The 25,466-nt window shown below is 40.3% G+C and overlaps 1 protein-coding gene and 1 pseudogene across 1 annotated transcript; both read right to left on the bottom strand.

The window, feature by feature from the left end:
• Vmn2r-ps16 (vomeronasal 2, receptor, pseudogene 16) overlaps nucleotides 1-25,466 on the bottom strand; it is a 160,377-nt pseudogene that overhangs the window by 132,813 nt on the left and 2,098 nt on the right.
• Zfp992 (zinc finger protein 992) lies at nucleotides 3,258-23,668 on the bottom strand. The gene is made up of 4 exons (NM_001085522.2): nucleotides 23,623-23,668; nucleotides 9,136-9,193; nucleotides 8,168-8,294; nucleotides 3,258-6,717 (listed from the first exon to the last, which is right to left on the bottom strand). The coding sequence occupies exons 2-4, from the start codon at nucleotides 9,163-9,165 to the stop codon at nucleotides 5,153-5,155; spliced, it is 1,722 nt and encodes a 573-aa protein (NP_001078991.1). The 5' UTR covers nucleotides 9,166-9,193; nucleotides 23,623-23,668; the 3' UTR covers nucleotides 3,258-5,152.

The following is a 25,466-nucleotide window of genomic DNA, read 5'->3' as shown; positions in this document are numbered from 1 at the left end:
ATGATTATAAGCGTCTACCTTATGAGAACACTAATGCAGCTCCCTGTAGACATCAGGCCATACAAAGCAAAGACAGACTTATCTGGATATATTCATCTTTGTGTAGAAATTGGACCCTCATACAATCAGTTTGGCTATCGTTGCTGCTTGCAGGGGCTACAGTACAGGCAATGCTTCCAGCACTAAAGTTAAGTATAAATCATCTTATGAAAGACTGTCCAAAAATTAGAAGCATAGACATACAGTCAAATTTTTCCCCTGGAATCTGTCCTCACTGCAGAAGGGATAATCTTTGGGCCAGGACTCTGGCAGTATGCTCAGATTATATTTGAGGTAATGCAAAGCTCAGAGCAGCCTCATGGAGGCAGGTGTGGCATTTCTTTGGTTTTGCAAACCCTGCCCAGTGAAGTTTTGGGATTTCACCTCTACTTGCCTCCTGAGAATTATTTTTTTTTTAAAGATTTATTTATTTATTACATGTAAGTACACTGTAGCTGTCCTCAGATACTCCAGAAGAGGGCATTAGATTTCGTTATGGATGGTTGTGAGCCACCATGGGATGCTGGGATTTGAACTTGGGACCTTTGGAAGAGCAGTCGGCGCTCTTAACCACTGAGCCATCTTGCCAGCCCGAGAATTATTTTTAACACAAAACATTATTACAGATCTATGCAGATGTTACTCAAAATAAAGTTTAAACTTAGATATATGAAATGTCAATGAGGGTGTAGAATTTCTAAAGGCATTACATTCTGGTCTGCCCACTCTAAATAGAATAGAGGAAGCTTCTGTAATCAATTGTTATCTATTGTAATCAGTGGTAATTAAACATTAGCTGCTTATTTTAGTTATTGTATCTCAATGTGCCCACAGCAATTCTTTGGTAAGAGAACAGTAATGTGGAATCATCTTTCTTCATCTCTAAGTAAAGTTTTAACATGCTATTATGAAGCTGTTGTGGTGTTAATCAAAATTTGTAAGATAAAATCATGAAGATATTTTTTTAAAAATCTTAAAAACCTGATGAGATGTCTATTTCTTGTCTCAAACAGCAATTAAATTGGTTATTGCAGAATATTGAGATTTCGTCTCTGACATAGTAATTCTTTAGGTAAAATTGATAATCATTACACAAAAGTTGTTAAAATTGCTTCTATGCATGCTTTTGTAATTCCTGTAATTTTACGCATGCATCCCATAAAAAATACATCCACTGTATTTATAAACAGCCCTTCTATGGGAAAGAAGTATATGTGATTGGATCACATGTTTATTCTTTGGAGTTTACTCCTACTTTGGCACAGATAATTGAATTGTGTGCTGTAGTCAGTGTTTTGAAATCTTTAAAAAAAAAATCAAGCAGTTGGAGACATTCATAAAGGATATTATAAAATAGCAATAGATTTTGTAAGATCATTTCTTTACTATTCCTTTGCATTCTCAGGATTGTGAAAGGTTTGCTTTCAGTGTTCTTTCTACTATTTTTAAAGAGCCAATGAAAAAGTATCAATGGATAGTTCTTTCTTAAGGCATGGCTAACAGTCCTACACTATGCCAAAAATTTGTGGCACAAGCCATTCAACCTAGTAGACAGCAATAACCAATAATATACATTATACATTGCATGAATGATATCTTATAAGCAGGGAACAATCCTCAGAACTTGCTTCTATGTTGTAGAAATTTACTACAAACATTACCTGATAAAGGCTTACAAATAGCTCCAAAAAAAAAAGTGCAAACTTAAGTTGCTTATAATTATTTAGGTTTTAGGCTTACAAATCAACCTGCTTTCTCTCAGAAAATACTTATTCATAAGGACAATTTAAAAACATTAAATGATAGTCAAAAGCTGTCAAGTGATATTAATTGGCTTCATCCTTATTTAAAGCTTACTACAGGAGAATTGAAACTCTTATTTGATATTCTTAGGGGGAGTGCTGATCCTACCTCTCTTTGAGTTTTAACTTGTTGGCCTTACAAGTAGAAAAGAGCTACTGAAAAACAGTTTGTTACTTATATAGATGATTCTTTGCGTTTACATTTGTTGATTTTTAATATGGCTCATACACCTACAGGGCCTTTTGAGGTCAATTGCCTCAGTCTGTGGAACTTGTCACAACGATCCTACTGGAGGTGGTGTGGAACAAACACCATTCTTGCTTGAAAAAAAATTCTATATAAATTGGTCATATAAAAGTTCATTCTGATCTTCCTGGACCTTCAACTGCAGGCAATGATTGTATTGGCCAAGCTTTGGTAGGAGAAGCTTTAGTTTTGGATCCTATTGTTTTGGCTAAATGTGGTTACTATAAAATTCATCTTTCTAACTCATACGTTGTTTACTTTAAATTTTTTAACTTTGGATGCTGATGGGTTGTCTGCAGCTGACAGGCACTGGCATCCCGAAGACAAAGCAAAACCTTAGTTTATTGGAAAGATCCGATGGACGGCTCATTACACAGCCCAGATCCTGTACTTTTATGGGGCCGTGGGTATGTTTATGTTTTCCCAACAGACACACCTTCCCCTAGGAGGTTGCCAACCCAGTGTGTACACCATGCTGAAAACCAAGATGGGAATATTAAAGACAGATGTTTCGTCTTTCTTTTCAACGCCACCGCCAGGAACCTCGAATGATAACGTCTATGACAGCACAGGATCGAATACAGCTGATTGCCCTATTGATTAGCATTATCTGGATGTTACATCGAGGCAGCTCTGCATAAGTTTATTGGGCATATGTTCCAAATCCACCTATAATTCATCCTGTCACTTGGGATGAGACTGTAGATATTACTGTTTATGTCAATCAAACCAAATATTTAGGAGAGTATTCTGATGGACATATATTACAATTTCATGCCTTTGCTCTAATACCACCCTGTGTGATTGGAATATTTTGGATTATACTAATCATCGTCCTATTAATTTGGTTCATGGAATTGGGACAAAAAATAATGAAACTTATTTTTCTTCATTAAGAAAAGCCATTGCAGCCCTTGGGATGATAACAGTTAAAAGAATTAACATCACCTGGCTTCCTATCGGGAATATCATGGCATTTCAGGACGAACAAAATAAGTCATTTAGCAATTACTGTCACACAGCATTGCGTTATCCAAAGATGGGCAACTTTCCTCATGCACAGAGCAACCTAAGACACGGGGCCTGGTGGCGATAGGGTTACCCTATGACAGGTAAGGCTGTGACACAGAGGAACGACCTAAAACAGGAGCCGTAGTGGATGGACATAATTGCATAGGCCTAATCCAGCATCATTTTATTACAATAAAAAGGGGGAGATGTGGGAAGCCGCAAACGCCATTACAAGATGGCACTGGTTTCAGTAAGCCAATGCCCATGAATATGGGTAAACAACCAATGTGCGCATGTGCCAGAGTTTTTTGCCGAGTCACTGCCTGGCTCGAGGCATATTAATGAGGTACTGGTAGCATAACCAATCAGTTATGGACACGTCACTCCCTAGGCCTATATAAGTAGCACCATTTCTGGGGCTCGGGGTCTTTCGCCTACTCAGTCCATGCTCTCCCAATAAACATGTTGCAGAAGGATCCTGTTGTGGCATCTTACTTGCTGGCGAGTGGGAGTCCACAATTACCTGGATTCCTATGTGGAATATCATGGCATTTCAGGACAAACACAATAAGACTGAAGTTTTTGTATGTTTGTGTGTTCCAGAGCCATAGGCTTCTTTGAGTGGGAATTTATTGATAGATAATAATACTGTTAACTGTACTAATTGTCAAATAACTAACTGTGTTAATTATACCTTAAGTAATTTTTTGATTGTTAAGCAACCTGATTATGTTTATTTACCAGTTAATTTAACTAAGGATTGGTATGATGATAAAGGCCGAGGAATTCTTGAGCATGCAACCACAGAATTGTTGTTGCGATCTAAAAGGGCCATAGGCATGATTTTAGCAGGAATGGCTGTCCTGATAGTTTCTATTATGGTTACAGCAATTGCTTCTGTGTCCTTAGTGCAAAGTATACACACTGCAGCATATGTTAATGACTTCGCTATTAGTTACAAAAGCTGTTGTTTTTCTTCAGAATGTATATTCTGAGATGTGCAAAATATTAAGATTCCGTAGATGATTTAAGAAAAGAATGGAAATCTATTTTATTCCTTACGGTAGAGTGGAGTATTAAGGCACAACAGGACCAGACACCACAATGTCTTGTAATATGTATCAACGGTCAGCATTTTTCAGAGACCTATAGGACTTTCGTTCAATAAATGGGAAATAATGATCAGTTGTTATCCTATAATGTGAACCAAGCATTTGAGAAGAATTATTATTACTGAATACTCGAAGCACACTTCACATCTGTAAGCATATTTATAGGATAAAGAATATGCTGTCTGGGTGGCTCAGTTTGCCAGATATTCTTTTAAGTATAATTTTTCTCAATTGGCTCATTTGAATTAAATATACAGAATGTTACCAGTTTTATTAGATATTTTGAGGACTGCATTAAAGACCTTAAATAGTTTCCTTTTGAAATGGATTATTTCTGTCTCAATGAATGTGTTACACAATAATATCTCCTCACTTCCCAACTTGTCTTCATCTTGTAACATTTAAGGGTGAACAAGTAAAAAGGTATCATGAAAAGCTTTCTACATTTTTACATTTTCAGAGTTTCTTCAAGCAAAAAATAGTTGACATTATTTAAGATTTGAACATTGCATGAAAGTTTTCACATGATTTTCATAATCATACTAATTCTCTAGTGTGGAGCCTCAATTGTTGTCAAGAATAGAACGTGAATAAAACACAGGCCACACTTTCCCCAACAGAAATACTTTCCCCTAAAAAGTTATTAGATATTCTCTTTGACCTGAAATGAAGTCAAAGATATTTCTTGATACAATGCATGAGTTAAGTTTGTATCCTGTAAGTATTCACTGTTAACATTCTAGGAAATAGGCCAAGAGTAAAGGATTCATACCTTTGATATAATTGAAAAGTTTCTCTTCTGTAAGTATTCTCTAATGATTTTTAAGATGATATATCTTGGTAAAGGATTGTCTCGTTCACTTCATTTATAAATATTCTCTACTGTATTAAAAACTGATGATTTCTCAGACTGACATTGTATTGTATTTGTCACATACAAACTATTTGTAAGGTATCTCTCCTGTATGAATTCTCTGATGGCCTTTTTCAGTAAAGCATTTGTCACATTCACTACATTTGTAAGGTTTCTCTCCTGTATGAATTCTCTGATGAATTCTCAGTTTGCCCTTTTCAGTAAAGGATTTGTCACATTCAGTGCATTTGTAAGGTTTCTCTCCTGTATGAATTCTCTGATGAATCCTCAGACTGCCTTTGAAAGTAAAGCATTTGTCACATTCAGTGCATTTGTAAGGTTTCTCTCCTGTATGAATTCTCTGATGAATTCTCAAACAGCCATTTTCAGTAAAGGATTTGTCACATTCACTACATTTGTAGGGTTTCTCTCCTGTATGAATTCTCTGATGAATCCTCAGACTGCCTTTGAAAGTAAAGCATTTGTCACATTCACTGCATTTGTAAGGTTTCTCTCCTCTATGAATTCTCTGATGAATCCTCAAACTGAATTTTTTAGTAAAGCATTTGTCACATTCACTGCATTTGTAAGGTTTCTCTCCTGTATGAATTCTCTGATGAATTCTCAGATGGCCATTTTCAGTAAAGGATTTGTCACATTGACTACATTTGTAAGGTTTCTCACCTGTATGATTTCTCTGATGAATTCTCAGATGGCCATTTTCAGTAAAGGATTTGTCACATTTACTACATTTGTAAGGTTTCTCTCCTGTATGAATTCTCTGATGAATATTAAGATGGGATTTTTGGGTAAAGCATTTGTCACATTCACTGCATTTGTAAGGTTTATCTCCTGTATGAATCCTCTGATGAATTCTCAGATTGCCTTTTTCAGTAAAGCATTTCTCACATACAATGCATTTGTAAGGTTTCTCTCCTGTATGAATTCTCTGATGAATATTAAGATGAGATTTTTGGGTAAAGCATTTGTCACATTCACTACATTTGTAAGGTTTCTCTCCTGTATGAATTCTCTGATGAATATTAAGATGAAATTTGTGGGTAAAGCATTTGTCACATTCACTGCATTTATAAATTTTCTCTTCTGCATGAATTCCCTGATGGATACTAAGATCGATCTGATGGGTAAAGCATTTGTCACTTTTACTACTTCTGAAATGTTTCTTTTCATGATAAATTCTCTGCTGACTTTGAAGTTTGTCTCTCTGGGTAAGATATTTGTCAAATTTACTACATTTGTAAGGGTTCACTCCAGTATTATTTCGTTTCACCATGACTTTATGTTTAGAAATAAAAGCCTTCTCAGATTCTGCATTTCCGTTGTGTTTTTTCTTCTGCATGTGGATTCCCTGATTGAGACTAATGGTAGAAAACAAAGTTAAACTGTTTACAGAGTCATTGTATTTGCAAACTTCTTTAGTGTTCCTGGGCTTAAGTCTTTTTTGGTTCGAAAATTGAAGAGCATCAGAGGTGTGATTAGTTTTGTAAGGTGTACATTGGGGGGCTTCAAGTATCACATTGCTAAGTTTGTCCCATTTAGAAGACTTCTCTTGAATATTCATGTGTTCATGGACAATGTACTGGCTGTCTTGATCCAAGACCTTCTCATACTTTCCACATATGCAATGATTTTCTGAAAAAAAGTGGGGAGGGGCAATTAGAGGTGACATGAATTACTTATATAAGGAGTAAGTGATTCAATAATCAGTGATCTCATGGATTCGTACTCTCAAGAGAGGTTTTTCTCCTTTTTTTGAATCATTACATGTATCCTCAAAAGAACTTCAAATATGGTCTATATCAAATGATTGGAAATGATAGTAACCTGCTAAATTTCAGTTTCAAATTGGACATCATACCCACCTCAAATATAATAACCCAGAATTGCTCCTGTGTTAAGGAAAAAGAGGGAAAAAAATGGAAAAGAGGCTGAAGGTAAGGCCATCCAGAGACTGTACCAAAGAGATGCAGATCCTTGCAGCCAACCATTTGACTGAGCAGGGGGGCTACATGAAGGAGTTAAGGGAAGGACTGAAGAAGCTGAAGGGCTTTGCAACTGTGTAGGAGGAACAACAATATCAAACAACAAGACCATACAAAGCTTCGAAGGGGAAAATCACCAACCAAAGTGTACACATGGATGTACAAATGGCTCCAGCTTTATATACAGAAGGGGATTGCCTTATATGGCATCAACTGGAGGGGAGTCCCTTGGTACTCAGAAGGTTCATTATCCCAGCATAGGAGAATCCTAGGGGCATGAGATGGAAGTAGGTGGATCGGTGGGGGGCATCATCATAAAAGCTGGGGGGGAGGGGAGGGATATAGAGTTTCCAGACAGGGAATGAAGAAGGGGCATAACAATCGACATGTAAATAAATAAAATGACCAATAAAAAAGAAAATTGTACTTTGCATAAGCTGGGACAAATAAATGATCCTTCTCTAGTAAATTTTCAGAAAGTAGAATTCTAAACAAAATATCTCTAATTTTATGGTTATAATTTTATTCAGATTAACACTGAATCAGGTATAAACTTGGTCAGGTACAAATTTATGATATAACCGATAGCCTCAGGGAAATTACTAAATAGATTTGCTTCAATATCCAAAATGCTAGGATAAAGATTATGGTGTCCCAGATCTAAACACAGAGATCAAATGTCAAAAAGTTAAATAAAAAAAAATTGTGCAAAACAACAGCTTTATGTCCACTTGAAACCTTGTATATTTTTAGATTCATAAATAAGGGAACATTTTAAAGCAATAGTAAGATTTTTACAATTGAAACTATTATATGTATAGAAATATAATTTCTTGTTCTGGATATTTAAATTTTTACTTGAACTTTTTTATCTTGAGTGAAGCTAGATAAGAGATAAGGAGTGATCTCAGAGAATATAGCACTGGTTATTTTTCCAAAGAAAGCAGAGAAATGTGAAGGAAACACAATGAAAAAGTTATGATTTTTAACTAGAATTTCTCTCATTCAGGAGTCTCTGCATATCTCAGAGCATTTACAAAAGCACATAGTAGGAAAACCTAAAGAAAGATACAGGAATTCAACAGTAAGTTTATGCTTACCCACAAACAACAGATTATTGTAATTCTCCAACATCACATCCATGTACAATGTCCTCTGAGCAAAACTGAGAGATTCCCATTCCTCCAGTGAGAAGTCCAAGGCCACGTCCTTGAAGGTTAACAGACCCTGTAATGGAAAACTACCTATTTGATACTGGACAAAAATGCTTTTCAGCCAGGCGTGGTGGTGCACGCCTTCAATCCCAGCACTTGGGAGGTAGAGGCGGGTGGATTTCTGAGTTCGAGGCCAGTCTGGTCTACAAAGTGAGTTCCAGGACAGACAGGGCTACAACTCGCGAACCCCCCGCCCCCCCAAAAAAAAGCTTTTCTGCAGGAAGCGGGTGTGGCCGCATGGGCCAAGTTTTTACTGCCTTGCCTGAGCATGTACAGTGTGGCTGCATGCGTGGGCTGCCTGCCAGGCTGGACTATTCCTTGTGATCCGGACCTGTCAGCCGACCTAAGCTGGAGCGTGTGTGAATTCTGATTGGATGAGGTGGGGTGGAGCTAGATGAGATCCAAAGATGCAAGGATAGGAGTTTTGTTTTTTAGCCCTTGCCCTAAGTAGAAGCTAGTTGTAGTAAGAGAAGCTGTTGTAAGGGGAGTTTTATAAGAAAAGCTGCAAGAAGGAGAACAAGTAAAGAAGCTGTTGTGTGAACCCAACTTGGTATCCGTGTCCATGTCGTTCGTGTCTCCGTGGGCGCAGAGGACAGCAGCACTTTTCTACTTTATAAAAAGAAGTAATTAAGATACCTTTTTTGATGCAGATGAGGTTGAAGGATAATTGTTTTCTAAAAGTGTTATGGAGATGTGTCTGAAGATACGAATTGCTGCTCTTACACTACCCAAAAAGAATGTAGATCATAGAAAATAAGCCCTTTAGATAACATTCTACATGTAGAGATTAAAACTTTTGGATGACTTGAATAAAAAGAGATTTTTAAAAAAAGAAATGTGGAAAGGACACTGACCTGTGGTGTATTTACCAGACACACACTCATTCTTGTTGTTGTCCTTCTCCCAGGGTCTCTGTGAAGAACAAAGATTGAATTCTTCTTGAAATTTCAGATCAAGGTCTGAATAATTCAAAGATGAAATAAATACAACACCATTACAGAAAATGCTAAACCACATTATATACATAAAAAAAATTAAAGCACTCATGAAAGTAAGTAATGATATATTTAGACTGTAACTGTAACCTAGTTCCTGCCCACCACCCTTGATTCTCAAAGTTAATTCACAACACCTGATATGGAAATCCCTGCCACCTGACCTAAATGACACACAGCAAAAGAAAATTAAGACGCTGGAGCTAAAGCAATTTGACAATGTTAATAAAATTACCATACCACAAATCACTAACTCAATACCAATTCTCATGACAAATAAATTATGAAACAAACACAAGAGGCAAAAGTCAAAATATAATCTGAACACCATTCAATGTGGACAAATGACATAAAGAGGGAACAAGCACAGAAATTCAAAGAAGGCAGAAACAAACTTAATGAAATTCCAGAGAACTCCTACAAGTGGGTAAGAGAATAATTATACATATGCAGGGCCTTAGGGCTTCAGTCCTCTTCCCCGACCCAATATCAGATTATTATTCCCCACAACCTTGTAACCTTTCAAGGAGAGGCCCCTAGGCCTAACATTATTACTGAGGCTATGGAGCAGTCACAAAGACTATCATGACTGTCTTCTGAAACACCCAAGAGCAGTTGGATACAGATGTTTGCAGCCAACAAATGGACAGAAGCTCCTGACCCCTGTGGTTGAGGTAGGGGAAAGCTGGAAGAAGCTGAGGAAGAAGGGCACCCGTAGGAGGACCAGCAGTCTCAATTAACCTGAACCCCCAAGATCTCTCAGACACTCGATCATCAACCGGGAAGCATGCACCTACTGATAAGAGGCCCCTAGCACATATGCAGTGGAAGAATGCTGGGTCTGGGTTCAATCAGGGAGCATGCATCTAACCCCTGGAGAGATTGGAGGCTCCAGGATGTTTAGAGGTCTGGTCAGGTGGGGAGGAGGAGGGGACATCCTTATGGAGACAGAGAGGTGGGCAGGAAGTGTGGGAGGTGGAACACTCAGAGGATTGACCAGGAGGGCAATAAAATCTGGAGTATGAAAAAATGGAAGGAAGGGAGGGAGGGAGGGAGGGAGGGAGGGAGGGAGGGAGGGAGGGAGGGAGGGAGGGAGGGAGGGAGAGAGAGAGAGAGAGAGAGAGAGAGAGAGAGAGAGAGAGAGAGAGAGAGAGAGGTATAATAATAAAATAATCTTTATGTCCAGAAAGTACCTCCAAGCAACATACATAGGAGCTGCTATGTTTAAAAACAAAACAAACAAACAAAAACAAATGTATTTCTGTTTTTATTTTCTAGGAGTAAAGGTTCTACAGTTTTAAAATGCTGACTCATAGAATAATCAAGAGAGAACCTAGAGTCAATGATTGTAATGATTTCTAATTCCTAAGGAAGTAATTCCTTAGGTCAGTCCTATTTGGTATCATAAAGATAAAGATGGGAACTTTTATTCAGGCCATCCTCATTTATTCAGAATGTACCCTTCTGCTAATATGATTCTTTTGAAGAAACCTAAGGCTGTGATTAGTGAGGCTACCCCAGTTACAGTTTGTTTGGCGTATCCATATGCCATGCTTTTGGGGCATGGTTCCTTGGTTTCTATTCAACAAGAAGGAGATTCCTATTATGTTAATTATAAATCCTGTATTCTTACTAATTGTATATCTTCAGGAATTAATAAGGATTTTTCTATTATGATGATTGTAAAGCGCCCTGCTTATGTTTTCCTGCCAGTAGATATAGGGGAAGAATCTTGGTATAATTCGACTTTAGAGGTTGTAAAAAATATTAATGAGCTAACTAGGCCTAAAAGATTTATGGCTGCTCTTATTTTAGGAATATCTGCCATGATAGCAATGCTTACTACCTTTGCAGTTTCAACTACTGCTCTGGTGAAAGGTATGCAAACTGCAACATTTGTTAATGAATTGCATAGAAATATTACCTTAGCCTTGTCTGAATAAAGGATAATTGATTTGAAATTGGAAGCAAGGATTAATGCCTTAGAAGATGTAGTTTTGGAAATGGGACAGGAGGTGGCAAATATTAAAGCTAGATTGGCCACTAAATGTCATGTTAAATTTCAATATATTCGTGTTACACTGTTGTCCTATAATTCATCCTTAGAAGAATGGAATAGGACAAGGGCCCATTTGATAGGTATTTGGAAAGATGATAGTATCTCCTATGATATGAAACAATTACAGGAACAAATTACAGTTATTAGTCAACGATATTTGGATAGCTGGGATGTGAATAAATTAGCTTCTATTTTTCCTGAAGATTTAAGATCTTTTAGTCCTGTGGATTGGCTGCAATATATAATTTTTGGTGCAGTGGTCTTGGCTCTGGTGGTCATAGTCTTATTAATCTTTCCATTTACTTTTAGGCTCATTTTGAGGTCTCTCAGTACTGTTCAGAGAGATCGTTACCAAATTCTCTTAAAAAATAAAAAACCGGGAGCTGCCACACCAACTCCAGTGGAGTCTGTGTAGCAATGAAAGAAAAACTCATTGAATGGCTACCAGACCCGAGGTTTGTGCTCTGCGGAGCTAGGCCTCCTGGAGGTCCCTGGCAGTCTGCCCATTACATGTCCCCTTCTGGGAGGACAAAGAGTGTCCTTGGCATGCTTGCCTGGATGGAAGTTGCTGATTTTGGGTGCCACCATTAATTTAATACGACAATTAGAATTAGGCATTAATAAAATTGTCAGAAGTAAAAGAGAAACTATACAGGATGAAGAAATCCAGAATTTACAGGAATTAGGATTAACAGCGAAGAGGGGGGATTAGTCAGTTCTAGGGAAGCTGAGTAGAGGATGGTGGGAAGAACCTAGATATTGTGGCCCTTATAAGTTTAATCCAACAGATATTCCACTTCCCTGGACTGGAAGTTATGATAAGAACTTAGCCAGATGAATTGTGAAAAATGGGACAAAAAAGAGATATTCAGAATTAAGTCTATGGGAAAGAATAAAAAGTAGGGCTCCTTGGTGTGCCTTAACAGTGGACCTTGAGATGGCAGTTGTATGTTTTCCTAATCATTTGGAGATACTTCTAGATGGTAAGGAGTAGACATATTTGGGAATAAAAGAAATAAGCAAGAAATATTACAAAGTTTAGATTGACAACGCATGTGTTGTTGAATGAGATTAGAGTAGTAAATAAAAGGTTATGAGAGCCTTGAGTCAATATGAAAGTTCAGTCTGGCAGCAAAACCACAGGCGAGTGCCGAGGGGTGATTTAATTTCCTAGTAAGCTATATTTGTGTTAGGTTTAAAGAGGAACTAAGATGTGTGACTTGCCAAGAGAAAATTGTTTCTTCTTGATTATGTATATAATCTGAACCCTGAAGTAAAGATTTTGCAGCAGCAGCAACAGCTTCACCACTGAGTGCCTGTCTGTCTGTCAGACCGATCCTATTCCCAACCTGGTTCCAGTCACCTTGGGTTCCTGACCACTTAGGTGAAATTCCCACCGCACTGTCCGTGACAGGCCAGGAAGCAGGAGTGGGTAGGTTGGGGAGCAGGATGAGGGGTGAGGGTATAGTGGATTTTCATGGGGGAAACTAGGAAAGGGGATAGCATTTGAAATGTAAGTGAAGAAAATATCTAATGAAAGAAAGAGTTGAGAAGGAACAAGAAAGGGGGAGCTTATTCAACAGCAAATTTCAGAGGCTGAAAACACTCTAGGTCTAGATAAGATTGTACGGAGGCAAGAGGCTTCCAGGACTAGGCCTAGCTTAACAGGCAAAGGTAGTAATCCTCCCAGACAACAATTGCATTATGAGAATAAAAGGTACATTTATAGCCCTGTGGTAAAAATTAGACATTGCTCAGTATAAAACCTCTCAAGAATGTAAGAAAAGCAGAAACATACCTTGGAAAAATAAAGATCTACAGACACAAAAAAAACCCTCAGATCACACAGTTCACTCTGCCAGCAATTATCTTGGACTCCCTGGTGGTAGCATTCATAGTGTCTGGGGCAGGAGGCAGAGTTATCAATGGCCATATGCAGATTTGCACCCTGTATGCTACAATCTCAATCTGAAAGGCAAGGCATGGCCACTAGTATCATAGCGGCAAGACTCTCTGTGGATAACAAAAGGCTTTCCTGTTCAAGCTGAGTCCGGCTCCTCAGGAAAAATTGCTTAGACTAAACTGAGAATCTGGCTAAAATCCAATAAGGAAGGTCACAGGCCCTGCGAGGGAAACTACCACTGACATTTGCTACATGTATAAACCTGAGCCTTGTCACACATATAGCCTGAGGCTGCTTTCAGTATGGGTAAAAGAAACTATTGCCAATGGGCAACAGTTATTTCAGAAACTCAAAACTAATCAAATATTGCAATCAACTCACTGGTGTCTGTACTGCCTCTAACAGGAAATTGATATCACCACATTTAATATTATTCAAAGTGACATTTTCTAGAATCATTATTGAAATAGAATCGGCCTAAACCATATTCATGTCCTCTTTCTACTGACAGTGGAGACCTGTTAGTATTCTGTCTAAACTCCACCCTCACATCTGGCAACAGTCAGGTAGGCCTGGCCCGCTGCGAAAGGGGCTGCTTGCACCTTCCTTGCTCTCTTGATCGCTTGCTTCTCTCTTGCCCACTTGGGCTCTTCCTTCCCCCGTCCCTTCCCCATTCCCTCCCCCCTCTCTCCACATGTTCATGGCTGGCCTCTACTTCTTTACTTTCTCCCTTTCTCTGTGTTTCACTGCCTCTACTACCCTCTTACCTCCCCTCCCCATGCCCTGAATAAACTCTGTTCTATACTATACCATCATGTGGCTGGTCCCTCGGGGGAAAGGGATGTCTAGGCATAGGCCCATTGAGACACTCCCTTTCCCCATACCTCACCACACCCCCATAGAACCTATTCTTTCTCTCGTTATCTTTTTATAAACACATCATGTAGTACCATGACTGAGATTTAGAAACTCTGTAGGTTTGCATCTAGACCAACACTCCCTAGCCCAGTCCTGGGAAACCCCATCCCCCATTGGTCAGAGTAAATGCCCTCATGGTCCTACCGAAGAGTTCTTGAGCTTGGAGCTAACCATGTATTTCCATGATCCTCATTCTAGGACTTATTCCCTTGGGTGAGACTTTCCTCTTAACTTGTGAGACACTTACTTTCCTTTGGCTGAAAATTCCAAGTCAGGCCTGGACAACTTATCTCAGTGGCTCAGGAGCACTGGCTCCAAGCATTAGTTCCCAGTCCCCATGTGTCTCACCCATGGGTCTGTCTTTTGCTGACTGCCAGTGACCCAAAGCATAGACTTTCCCCTCCCCCTCCCTTATTTGGGGCCTGCTGCAGCCACTCTTTCAGCTGGTTTTCCTGAAAGCAGGTCTGGCAAAGCCCCTTGCATCCTTCCAGAGATCCTGCCTGAGACTTGCTGTCCCACATGCTCTCTCCCACACAGGTCTTGGCTGCCTGCACCTGTGCATGTGAGGGAGCCCCTCCCTCCCTCCCTCTTTCTCTCATACCCTCTCTGCCCAGGATTTATAAAGTGAAGGCTAGTGACTCCACAAGAATGGCATGCATGTTGCTGGGATACAAACCATGCTACTTCAGGTGTTTCACTTTCCACTCCCACTACAGGTGTGTGCCAGCCAGTCCCTCACTCTACAGACAAGCCATTCCCACGGCTTGCCTGGCAGCACAATTCAATCTCAACCCACTGCTGTCAGCTCTTATTCTGTTCCTAGACACGAGTTTCTTTGCTAATACAAAAGGTACTTTTCTCTCCTTACACAGCCTGTCAACGTGACTTAAGAGTCTCCTTTCCAGCCTGTCTTGGAAGATGATGATTTTTCCTACTGCCATTAAATTCTATTCGGTTATAGCCAATCGATAGAGCCCTCAATCATGTCAGAAACCTGCTAATCATTAAGTTTATGACAGAATTCCCAAGGTCTCTAACAGTTTCTCCCACGAGGTCACAGAAGTTGGTGACACAGCTACAAGATACTGCATGGATATGATAATCACTGAAAAATGCAGTGGAGAAAACTGGATACCCTGAGTCACATGACTTACATTGTCTAAATCAAGAAAAGCCGTTTCTCATGTGACATTTATCCATTCCAGAGAGAAGAAAAGCCCTGTGTCTTCTATGCTTGAAAGACAGACTGCCCAAGTTGCCATGGAGACCACAGGGAACTATTGGCTAGTGGACTCTGTCAGTTTTTAAACAATATATGACTGCTAGACTATTGTTTATTCTTCCCCAGACTTCTGACTACATTGGCAACTAAGATAACTATACCTTGACAGCTAGATAAAGCTTTCACAGATGCCATATGTTACTACCTTACCCCTCTTCTTGATAGGCCACTGTCCTAATATTATTCTTGTTCTAACTCTAATGAAACATTCTACTATACGACCCAACTTTTTCATCACAAATTATTGTTTCTTCTGCCCCCGAAAATGCTCATCTTAAAGACTGTGTTGTTAACTCATATTGTTATCTCTTTTGCAAACTTATAAACTACAGGAAACCCATTCAGATCTTCCTCTCATGGACCAAATAGACTCTACCCAGATAAGAAAATCTGACAAAATTTCCCACTTACTACCTATTCCAAAGGGTGGGATTCCTCTGGGTTTCAAATATACATCTTAAGAGAAAATTTTTCTTTCTCTGAAAAGCACTTAATCTTATTCTCTACTAACAATAATGTGTTTCAACATTTTGTCAAGTCCAGGCACTTACCATGTCCAGGACAGCTCCAGAGAAGCAACCTCCAGATGCTCCAATCTCCTGTCACAGACACAGATGGATCTACTGGATATTTTCCTTCTGACCTATGCTCACATGGCTTCACAGGCTCTGGACAGCAGGAAACATCCAACTCTCCTAAGACTGGACAAATACTCCACATACCCACTCTTCTAGGTTCCCTAGAGATCTGCCGTCCCCAAACCAGCCAGAAGTAGTCAGATATTACGACGACCCTATTGCTGCTTTACCATCACCTCTATCTAATTTCTTCTTTTTTAATTAAACCAAAATGGGGGAATGTGAGCATTCTGTCTAAATTCCACCCCCACAGTTACCTGACAACAGCTAGGTGTGGGGCAGTGGAAGGCAGCCTATTTTGGTTGATTGAGGCTTGCTCAGGTGACCCAGTAAATAAACTCTACAAGGGATGGAATAGTGAGCCACGTTCCCAGAGAAAGGTGCCTGACACCACAGAGCCCCCAACTCCATAGTTCTGAGATTATAAGTCACACAGACAATGTCCCAAGCTCCTGGCATTCTGGCTAGACTCCACCCCCACAGATTCCTGGGTTCCTCCCCACAGTTACCTGACAACAGCATATAGCCCAGCTGACTGTAAAAGGGTCTGCTTAGCCCCTCCTCTCTCTCTTTAAGCTCTTACCTTTCTTACTCTCATCTCTAGCTGTACTACTCTCTTTCTGTGCCCCCCTCTCTCCACATGACCATGGCCAGCCTCTCTCTCTCTCTCTCTCTCTCTCTCTCTCTCTCTCTCTCTCTCTCTCTCTCTCTCTCTCTCTCTCTTTCTGCCTTTCTACAATAAAGCTCTAAAACTATAGACTGTCTCTGTTCATCAAGGCCCTCCATGCTTAAAAAAATAGGATAGGCTTTCCTCTAAATAGCCCTGTTTAACCTCCAGCTGGAAGGCCTTCCTGTGCTCCAGCCATGGACCAGACCAAAGTCTCTTGCCAGCATGGGAACCATCCAGTGACCCTCTCCCCCTGCCCTCCTCTCCCTTCTGCCCAAGGGCTGTCCAAGCCGACGGGGGCTAGGGGGGGCATTTTGTTCTCAGATCTGTGATCTCCAATGGTGTCTGGGATGTCGGAGACTGAGAACCTGGCCTCCATGAGGCCAAGAGACTTGGGACTGCCCTTTGTACTCCCCCCACCTTCCCCGCCACCGCCCCACCCCGGGCGAGCTGACATCCCATGGCTTCCCACAGCCAGACTCTTGCCCAGAGAAACAGAACTCTAGTGAGATGAAGGTTTTCTCCCACTCCCCTCCCCACCACCCTTTCCCCATGCCCAGTGCCCAAAATCCAGGTAGCTCCTCCCCATAGTTACCTGGCAACAGTGGTAGGCCTGACCCACTATAAAAAGGGCTGCTTGCAGCATTCTTGCTCTCTTGATCTCTTGCTTCCCTCTGTTTCTCCATTGCCCTGTTGGGCTCTTTCCTTAAACCTTCCCTTCACCAAACTCTTCCCTCTCTTTCCATGTGTTGATGGCCAGCCTCTACTTCTCTACTCTCTCCCCTTCTCTGTGTTTCTCTGCCTCTACTACCCTCTTAACTCCATGCCCCCGCCCCCATGCCATGAATAAACTCTGTTCTATAGTATACCATCCTGTGGCTGGTCCCTCAGGGGAAAGGGATGCCTTGGCATGGGCCCTCTGAGGCACCCCCTTCCCCCATACCTCACCACAGCCTCATAGAACATATTCTTTCTCTCTTTATCTTTTCATAAACACTTCAGGACCCAGCCCAACCCTTGTTAAATCCCTCTATCACATCTGAATCGTTTGTTCTTTACCATCCAGGGCTCTTACTTAGATTTAAGTGTGAGCAGATTAAGCCAAGCAGAGGGAGACCTGAATGTGGGAAAACTGTGGTCGCAAAGAATGTGGAACTTTTCATAAGTCAAAATCAAAATGACAACACCTGGCAAAAGGATATAAATGAAGGAAAGGGAAGATACCACAGAAAATGTCTCGTTTTCTCTGAAGATTTCAGTCTACTCTATGAAATGTGAGACTCCTTCACACAGTTCACACACATTCAGAGTCCTTTGCCAGGAACCCTGAAGAGGAGCAAAGAAGACTGCAAGAAATCTATTCTGACCCACAGAATCTAAGCACATGAACTCCAACAAGACCTCTTTGCAACAAGGGCAGGTCAGGACCTTGTTAGGTCTCAGAGAAACTCAGGATAAAAGGATAACTGGTGTGCCTATTAACATATCCATGTGGACATTGTTGGCTAGGTGGTTTCTTGGCTCCTGGTTCCTCTTTTGCCCAGGCCTCTATCCTCTCTTCACTTCCTCCATACCCCTTCTCTTCTGCTCATGGGCTGGCTATGTCTACACACAGCCAGATACCTCTGGCTCTTTTCTCCCTCAGACTGTAAAGCCCCAAATTAACCAATAAGCACCACTTGCCCACGAACCAGTTACTTTACTGGAATGCTGCCATGTGCAAGACAAAGGAAAATCATAAAGACTGATGGGAAACTACAATGAACTATGTGATTATCTTTAAAACTCTCTGTAGCATGTGTCCAAAGTCTGTCTTTTTCTCAGGATGCAATATTTAATAAATCTTGCCCACATGCTGTAGTTGGTTTTTCTCTGGTGATGTTCAGGGTTAACAGAACCTACAATAGATCTTCTCCTTAGCGATACCTTACTGCTATCCTATCTTCATGTTTAATGGAGAATATAACTTCACACAATAAATATTAATAGTCACAATCCATATGATGGTGCTTTATAATGTAAACTTTCTAATCCAATCAAACCTGCACTGTATCTTCATATGATTAATATCTATAAAGCTCTCTGAGGAAGCATATGAATTCATTGTCCTGGCAAATAGGTACTCTCTTAAAATGGCAAATGGAGGAATACAAGTGTTAAGAAATAATGGATGAATTTGAATTCGAAGAGCTCTTTAAGGCTTTACCAAAGAGAATCTCCATGTACAAACTACAGATACTGCATAGGATCTACAATGTTTTAGAAGAATGTTCTGGAATCCATAAAATTCATTAAAACATTACAATGAACCCCAGTTCACAGTGTTATGCCCAGATATTGAAACCACAAAGACCACCAGGACTCAACTCTGAAGCATTTCACACCAGTGTATATTCCAGCTTGGTATGCAAACCTTCCCTGATGCAGCATGTTAGGTGACTGACCAGGAATTTTATTTCTTCAGGGGAAAGAAGGCAGAAAAAAAAATGTAGAAGTGCTAGTAACTCCCAGCAGCTGCAGCTGGCTGGATATGTCTAACCTTGAGACCTGATTTTTTTTTTTTGTCTAAAATTACATCTACTGGCTTCCATTTTGATACCTCAATAGGATCTCAAACTTCTTGACAATTGTAAGATATTCACAACAGAATAGTGAGAGTGGCTGCAGAAAATCACCCCTGCTCCACACCCCTGGCTTTACTCCTGCCAGTTCCTCTTACATGGCAGGTTCCAGGACAGACTTATCACAGGTGACTCTCCCAGAATGCCCACACAGCAACTGTACCCTAAAGAAGTTTTTGAGTTTCCCTAATACTTGGCTCTAGCCCCCCCCCCCCGCCCCACCCCCCAAGACTTCCTGACCACGAGGACATCCAGAATATGCAGAGAATGCAGGAGTGGTGGTATTTCCTGTTACTATGGCCTAGTTCCTTGGGACAATTCCTTCTGGTTCCACAGAATATACAGCAGTTTCCTGCTACATGTTTCTTTAAAACCCACCGACTTAGGACCCTTTTAATGAATTAGCTTCCCAGTACCTCTCAGCTGTGTTTGTTTGTTTGTTTGTTTGGTTGGTTGGTTGGTTGGTTTTCCTGGCTTGCTTACTTCATTGCTTGTTTTTGTTGTTTTCCTAAATGCATCTAATCAGGCAAGTAGGCCCTCCCTCCCCTCAGATACCACTCCACCATTGCAGGGTGCCTTCCACACAACTGCAGCTGTCAGGATGCACAGGGCCTACACTACACAGCTTCCCCACAAGGTTGCGGCCATTCCAGACCAGAACTGGATGTAGTAGGACACTACACCTGGGTTCTGGGCCATTCAAAACCAAGTTATGCTGACTAACTTCTCATGTTGCAATACCAGACTCCTGGGCCAAAAACTCAAAAAAGAAAATAGTCCCTCTAAATTATGATGTTAAAATGTCCTAGTCTTAAAGTATAGTATATATCCCCTAAGGAGAGCAATTTATATGATATCCAAGATACAGAACTGAAAACTCAGAGTGAGGATCAGGAGATGCATGTCAATCAACTCAGAGAGGACAGGAACAAAATGATTCATGAACAAGAAATAATAGCAGATGCCTGAAGGAAATGAAGACAACTTAGGATATGAAAATTGAGTTCAATAAGTAGTTAGAAATACCCACAAAAATGAAATGAAAAAAGAAATGAAAAATGCTGTGAGTCAAAGAAAAATAATACCAAGAGTTCCTGTGGGAAACAAAATATCAGGCTTGAACACATTGTAGAGTTGCTGGAACACCTCAGTTAAAGAAAATGATGAACTGAAATAATGTTGTATATGGCACAATATCATATCCTGCTTGTAATGTGTGAGGAGTAAAATAGAGAAACACCTTGGGAACACTGTCCAGATTTTATTAAAAACAAACAAGGAGACAACAACTAGACTTAGGACTATAATAGATACTGTTTAAAAACTTGCTCATAAATATATTCCTGATTGTGCTCTATAATTCTCAATGTACATACATGCACATCTGCATAAGCAGAGGAAGAAGTCTCCAGAATTACCCAAGTCTCTTTAGGGATTCTAGCTAGGAAGTCAACTCTTTTCATGATTATAATGAGGCCCAGGTGTCTCAGAAGATTTCTGAGGATCAAAAACTGTTGTGATGATTTTGACAGGTTGAAATAGATTCCAGCTCATTATGGAGTTGAGTGCTCAGAAACACAAGCCCAGACCTGGGGGTCTGTCCTTAAAGTACATGATTCTGAGCCCTTGGACATCGTTTGGATGGCAGGGCTCCTTGCTTTCCATCATGGTGAATTATATACTTCCCCACATTAAGCTTATGCAAAAAAAAAAAAAAAAGATGGCACCAGCTAATAGATACTTCCTGTGAGAATAGATTGAACACATTGATGATTAATAATGAATCTGAGATGAGTTAAGGAAAGAAATGAAAGCCTTTCCCTCAGAGGTATTGAACAAAGAGTACATCTAAATTGTAAACTTCTACTTCATGTTCCCTGTACATTCCACCCTGTCTGTTTGGTGTATGAGTTTGAATGTGTGACTACCTCAAGGCTGCTTTCTGCATCTTTCTCTGTGTATGTCTTCTCTCTCTCTCCCTCTCCCTCTCCCTCTCTCTCTCTCTCTCTCTCTCTCTCTCTCTCTCTCTCTCTCTCTCTCTCTCTCTCTCTCCCTCTCTCTCTCTCTCTGTGTGTGTGTGTGTATACTCTGTATGTGTCTCTCTGATGCCTATTTCTGTCCTTCTAGCTGACTTTAAGAAAAATCTTTGCAATCTTTATGGAACAGCAAGAAAAGCATCACGTGGGAAAGGAATGGGATACTGTACAGAGAAATCTCTAAAGGGTTAGGTGACTGCCTTCAACTGATCAAGATAGCAGACACTTACAAACATCACTGTTTATCAACCAATATCCATAATAGCATATTCATTTTAGAAGGATGATTTAAGCATCTAGATTTGACGCTTTCAGCAAATGATATACATGCAAATCCTAGTTAGCTCACTTAGAAAATTATATAAATTAAGGTTATAGCTAAGCATTAATTTAGGTTTTAAAAGATGATAATATGAGATGTCCAAATAAATAATTTTGCCTTTGTTATTGTTCTTTGAAAAATATTTTAAACAGTCAAGTTGAGTACTACACTGTAGGATAGCATGTTTAAAGCTTAAAATTCCTCACACTATATTAAATATGGCTGTAAGCTTAAGCAAAAGTACCAGTTTATTGGAATGCAAGATCTACTTGTGTATATATGGACTACAGAAAGCAATTCCAACCACTTAGGCAGATGGGAGATTCCCACAGCAAAGATATTTCCAGAATTAGTTCATAAGTACAACAATGTTCTAAACATCAGATAATTCTTCAGTGACAGGCTCCTAAGCAGAAAGTCTCAGAGGATGAGAAAATTAGCAAAACTCGAAGATGGAAAACATAAAAGCTGCAGTTGAGATGTCTGTTGTTTTTAATAAATTCTAAATCATTCAATTTGGTCAAGGAAGTGTCAGGAGCCAGATGCTGGGTGGAAGCCTGGTACCTCAGAGAAGCAGAGAAAACATCTGTTCACCTTTCTCTTCATGTGAAATCCCAGAAGGAATCTCTTTCGGCCACACCTTCTCAAATGACATCCTCCAAACTGAATTTACCTAAATGCTGCTTCCTGTGCATCTCTCTGTCTTTGCTCCCAATTCCCTCTTACTCTCTGTGACTTTTACTTAATAATCCTAGGTTCCCTTCCTGTCAGCTGGTTGCTTCTGGCACTTCTTGACCCATGGTTTATTTAATCTTGTTACACTCAGGGTTCAGAGCATGATCAGATATCTTGCAACATAAGTCTTGCACAGCTACATATCATGCAGTAAGCTTCTTAAGAATAGCATCTTGTATACTACTTACAGAGGAAACAGGTAAAGAGAGGGGACACTTCTATGAAGTCAGCGAAACTGTCATACAATGGAAAAAACTCTGGAGGGTCTATCAAATCCATGCTGTTCGCAGGGAACACAGGATATATCGGGAACATTACTGAACAAGCCAACAGTAGACTTGGGACTAATAACCACAGCCCGACGTGGTGGCAAGAGTTGGCTTCTCAAGATTGGACACAACCTTTCCCCAAAGGTCCTGGCTCCAGACCATAACCACCTTTCCCAAGCATATTCCTTGCTTTAGAGAAGGAGCTCTGTCTAAGTAATCTTACTAACCTGAGGTAGTTGTCTTCTCTGAAGCATATGGCCACAGTCTGCTTACCTAGCGTAATCATGGACGTTTCTAGTCTCTGTACAATTTTATGTAGGCTTAGAATATCACCTTTTCTAATTCTTCCTGAACTATTGCAGGCTAGCCATATCTGCTGTTCTGGCTTAATATTCCTCTGCACACTGATTGAATAAATCTTCTCTGTCAGTCTCTCCATCTTTGTCTCTCTCTGTGTCTCTCTGTGAGGCTCTCTCTCCTGCCCTCTTTCTCCCTTCTCTCTCTGTACATGCCTGATTCTTCTCTTTCTCTTCCCCCTTTCTGTGCCCCTTCACACCTTGGGACTTCCCTTAAGTCGGTGCTTGGGGCCAGTGAACTCATCCAAGAGCAGCTTCCAAATGAACTGGCACTTAATATAATCTAATCTTTCTTGAATTGGTTCATTTCACCAGCAGAGTACACAGAAACTATCAATGGGGATTGGCCTATTGGCTTGTTGTAAATCCGGGTTGTCTGGTCCAGGGAATAAGTCCAACTAAATAAGACTGCACAGGGTGCCAGATCTATCTACTCCTTACCACCCAGATCCACACACCAGCTCCAGAGACTTAGCAGCCTGCTCCACCCAGATGTGGGCAATGACCCTGTACTCACCATGTAGCAGTCTGGAAGCTTACCTAAGGGAGTCTCAGAACACCAAGTTTGCACTTCCCCTTCTTCCACCTGAAATCAAGATACATAGTTTGCATCTATAATACTCAAAATTAATCCGGAAGCCTCCTCAGCCCAGGAAGCACATAACTTCTTCGAATGCTGGGAATTGTAGTCCTTTAGGAATAAAATAGGCTCCTGTGAACATGTGGTCGCCTAATTGATTTTAACACTTAAAACAAAACAAAACAAAAAAAACGGCTATAACATGAGACTGAGTCCATTCTACCTTGAAAATTGGAGAGATTTTCCTAACATCGGTCCACCTCTTGATCAGTATTTAATATTTAATGCATGCTTGGTTTAAATTAGGTCCAAAATGTTAGCGGTAGATTATTATAGCAAATATCAGGGTTAACATACAGACCTCTCTTCCCAATGATGGCCAACTTGGTCTTGCAAACTTCATATGCCCCAGTACAGGGGAACGCCAGGGCCAAAAACTGGGGTGGGTGGGTAGGGGAACAGGATTGGGGGAGAGTATAGGGGACTTTCGGGATAGCATTTGAAATGTAAATGAAGAAAATATCTAATAAAAAATTGAAAAAAAACATACAGACCTCTACAGGGAGACAACTGTACACAATAATTGCTTCTTAAACATTATCCTAGGTAAGGGGGCTAAGCTTGCAAGGGCACTGAGTTTCCTGAGCACCAGATTTTCACAAGAGGCAGCTGAAGTGGGATACTCACAGAAGCAAGTAGTGTCTGATACAATCTAAGATAAGCAGTTAGCCAGAGGGGATTCCAGCACAAACAGGCTGAGATTAGTCATCTACGATGTCTTGAACTTGGGTTTCTAGAAATGAAGTTTAGTAATTCCCATAGGATTCATCAAGAAGATCAAATTCAAATTAAACCTGAAATGGCCTTAGCAACAACACAAGATGGAGGACTGGAGGCATTGTCTTCCTTGCTCTGTCATAATATAGCATTGGATTCCTTGTAGGTATTGGTCATCAAACTCAGGTTCTCTACTAAAATATCCACAGCTCTAAGTGATTGAGTCATCTCTCCTCAGGCCTTTGTATAAATTAACATTCCTCTTCACTTGGGCTTCAAGAACAACACTGAGAACAGAATGGGAGAACAGGCCACTCATCTCATCTACTCTGTCTGAGAGTGGTTGGTAGCACATTACTCCACCAATAACCCTTGATAAGGCAAACCTAATAAGATCCTGTTTAAAAAAAATAAAATTAAAGGCACAGAGTAGGTAGCCACTCATAATTGGTATCTCGACTGAGACATGGGGATCTTCATTTCCTAGCTAGCACAGAATATTTAGGGAGACCTATGTAAAATAAGATGGAAACCTATGGTGGGTACACTTGCTTTTGATCCCAGCACTACTAGTAGCACATGTAGGTAGATGACTCTTAGTTGAAGACCAGCCCGGTCTATATAACAAGTGTCTGTCCAGATATACTTCTTATTGAGACCCTATCTAAAATGACAATAAAAGCACAACAAAGAAACCCAAGAATTATATGAAGTACAGTGAAAACTCACACTAGAGTTCGTTTTATCACATATGTCTTCCAACTAATTACATGTGATATGTAAGTCCTCTTGGGATCAGAACTCACAACCCCAAAGATTAAATTTGTTTCACCCGACTCTCCTGTCTAAGGGAAATATGGAAACAAAGTGTGGAACAGATGCTGAAGGCCATCCAGAGACTGCTCTGCCTGGGAATTCATCCCATATACAGACACCAATCGCAGACACTATTGTGGATGACAATTAGTGCTTGCTGACAGGAGCCTGATATGGCTGTCTCCTGAGAGGCTCTGCCAGTGCCTAAAAA

The sequence above is a fragment of the Mus musculus genome, chromosome 4 (assembly GCF_000001635.26).
Source record: "Mus musculus strain C57BL/6J chromosome 4, GRCm38.p6 C57BL/6J".
NCBI lineage: Eukaryota > Metazoa > Chordata > Mammalia > Rodentia > Muridae > Mus > Mus musculus.
The sequence above is the reverse complement of the archived record's forward strand: the minus strand, read 5'-3'. Positions and strand labels throughout refer to the sequence as shown.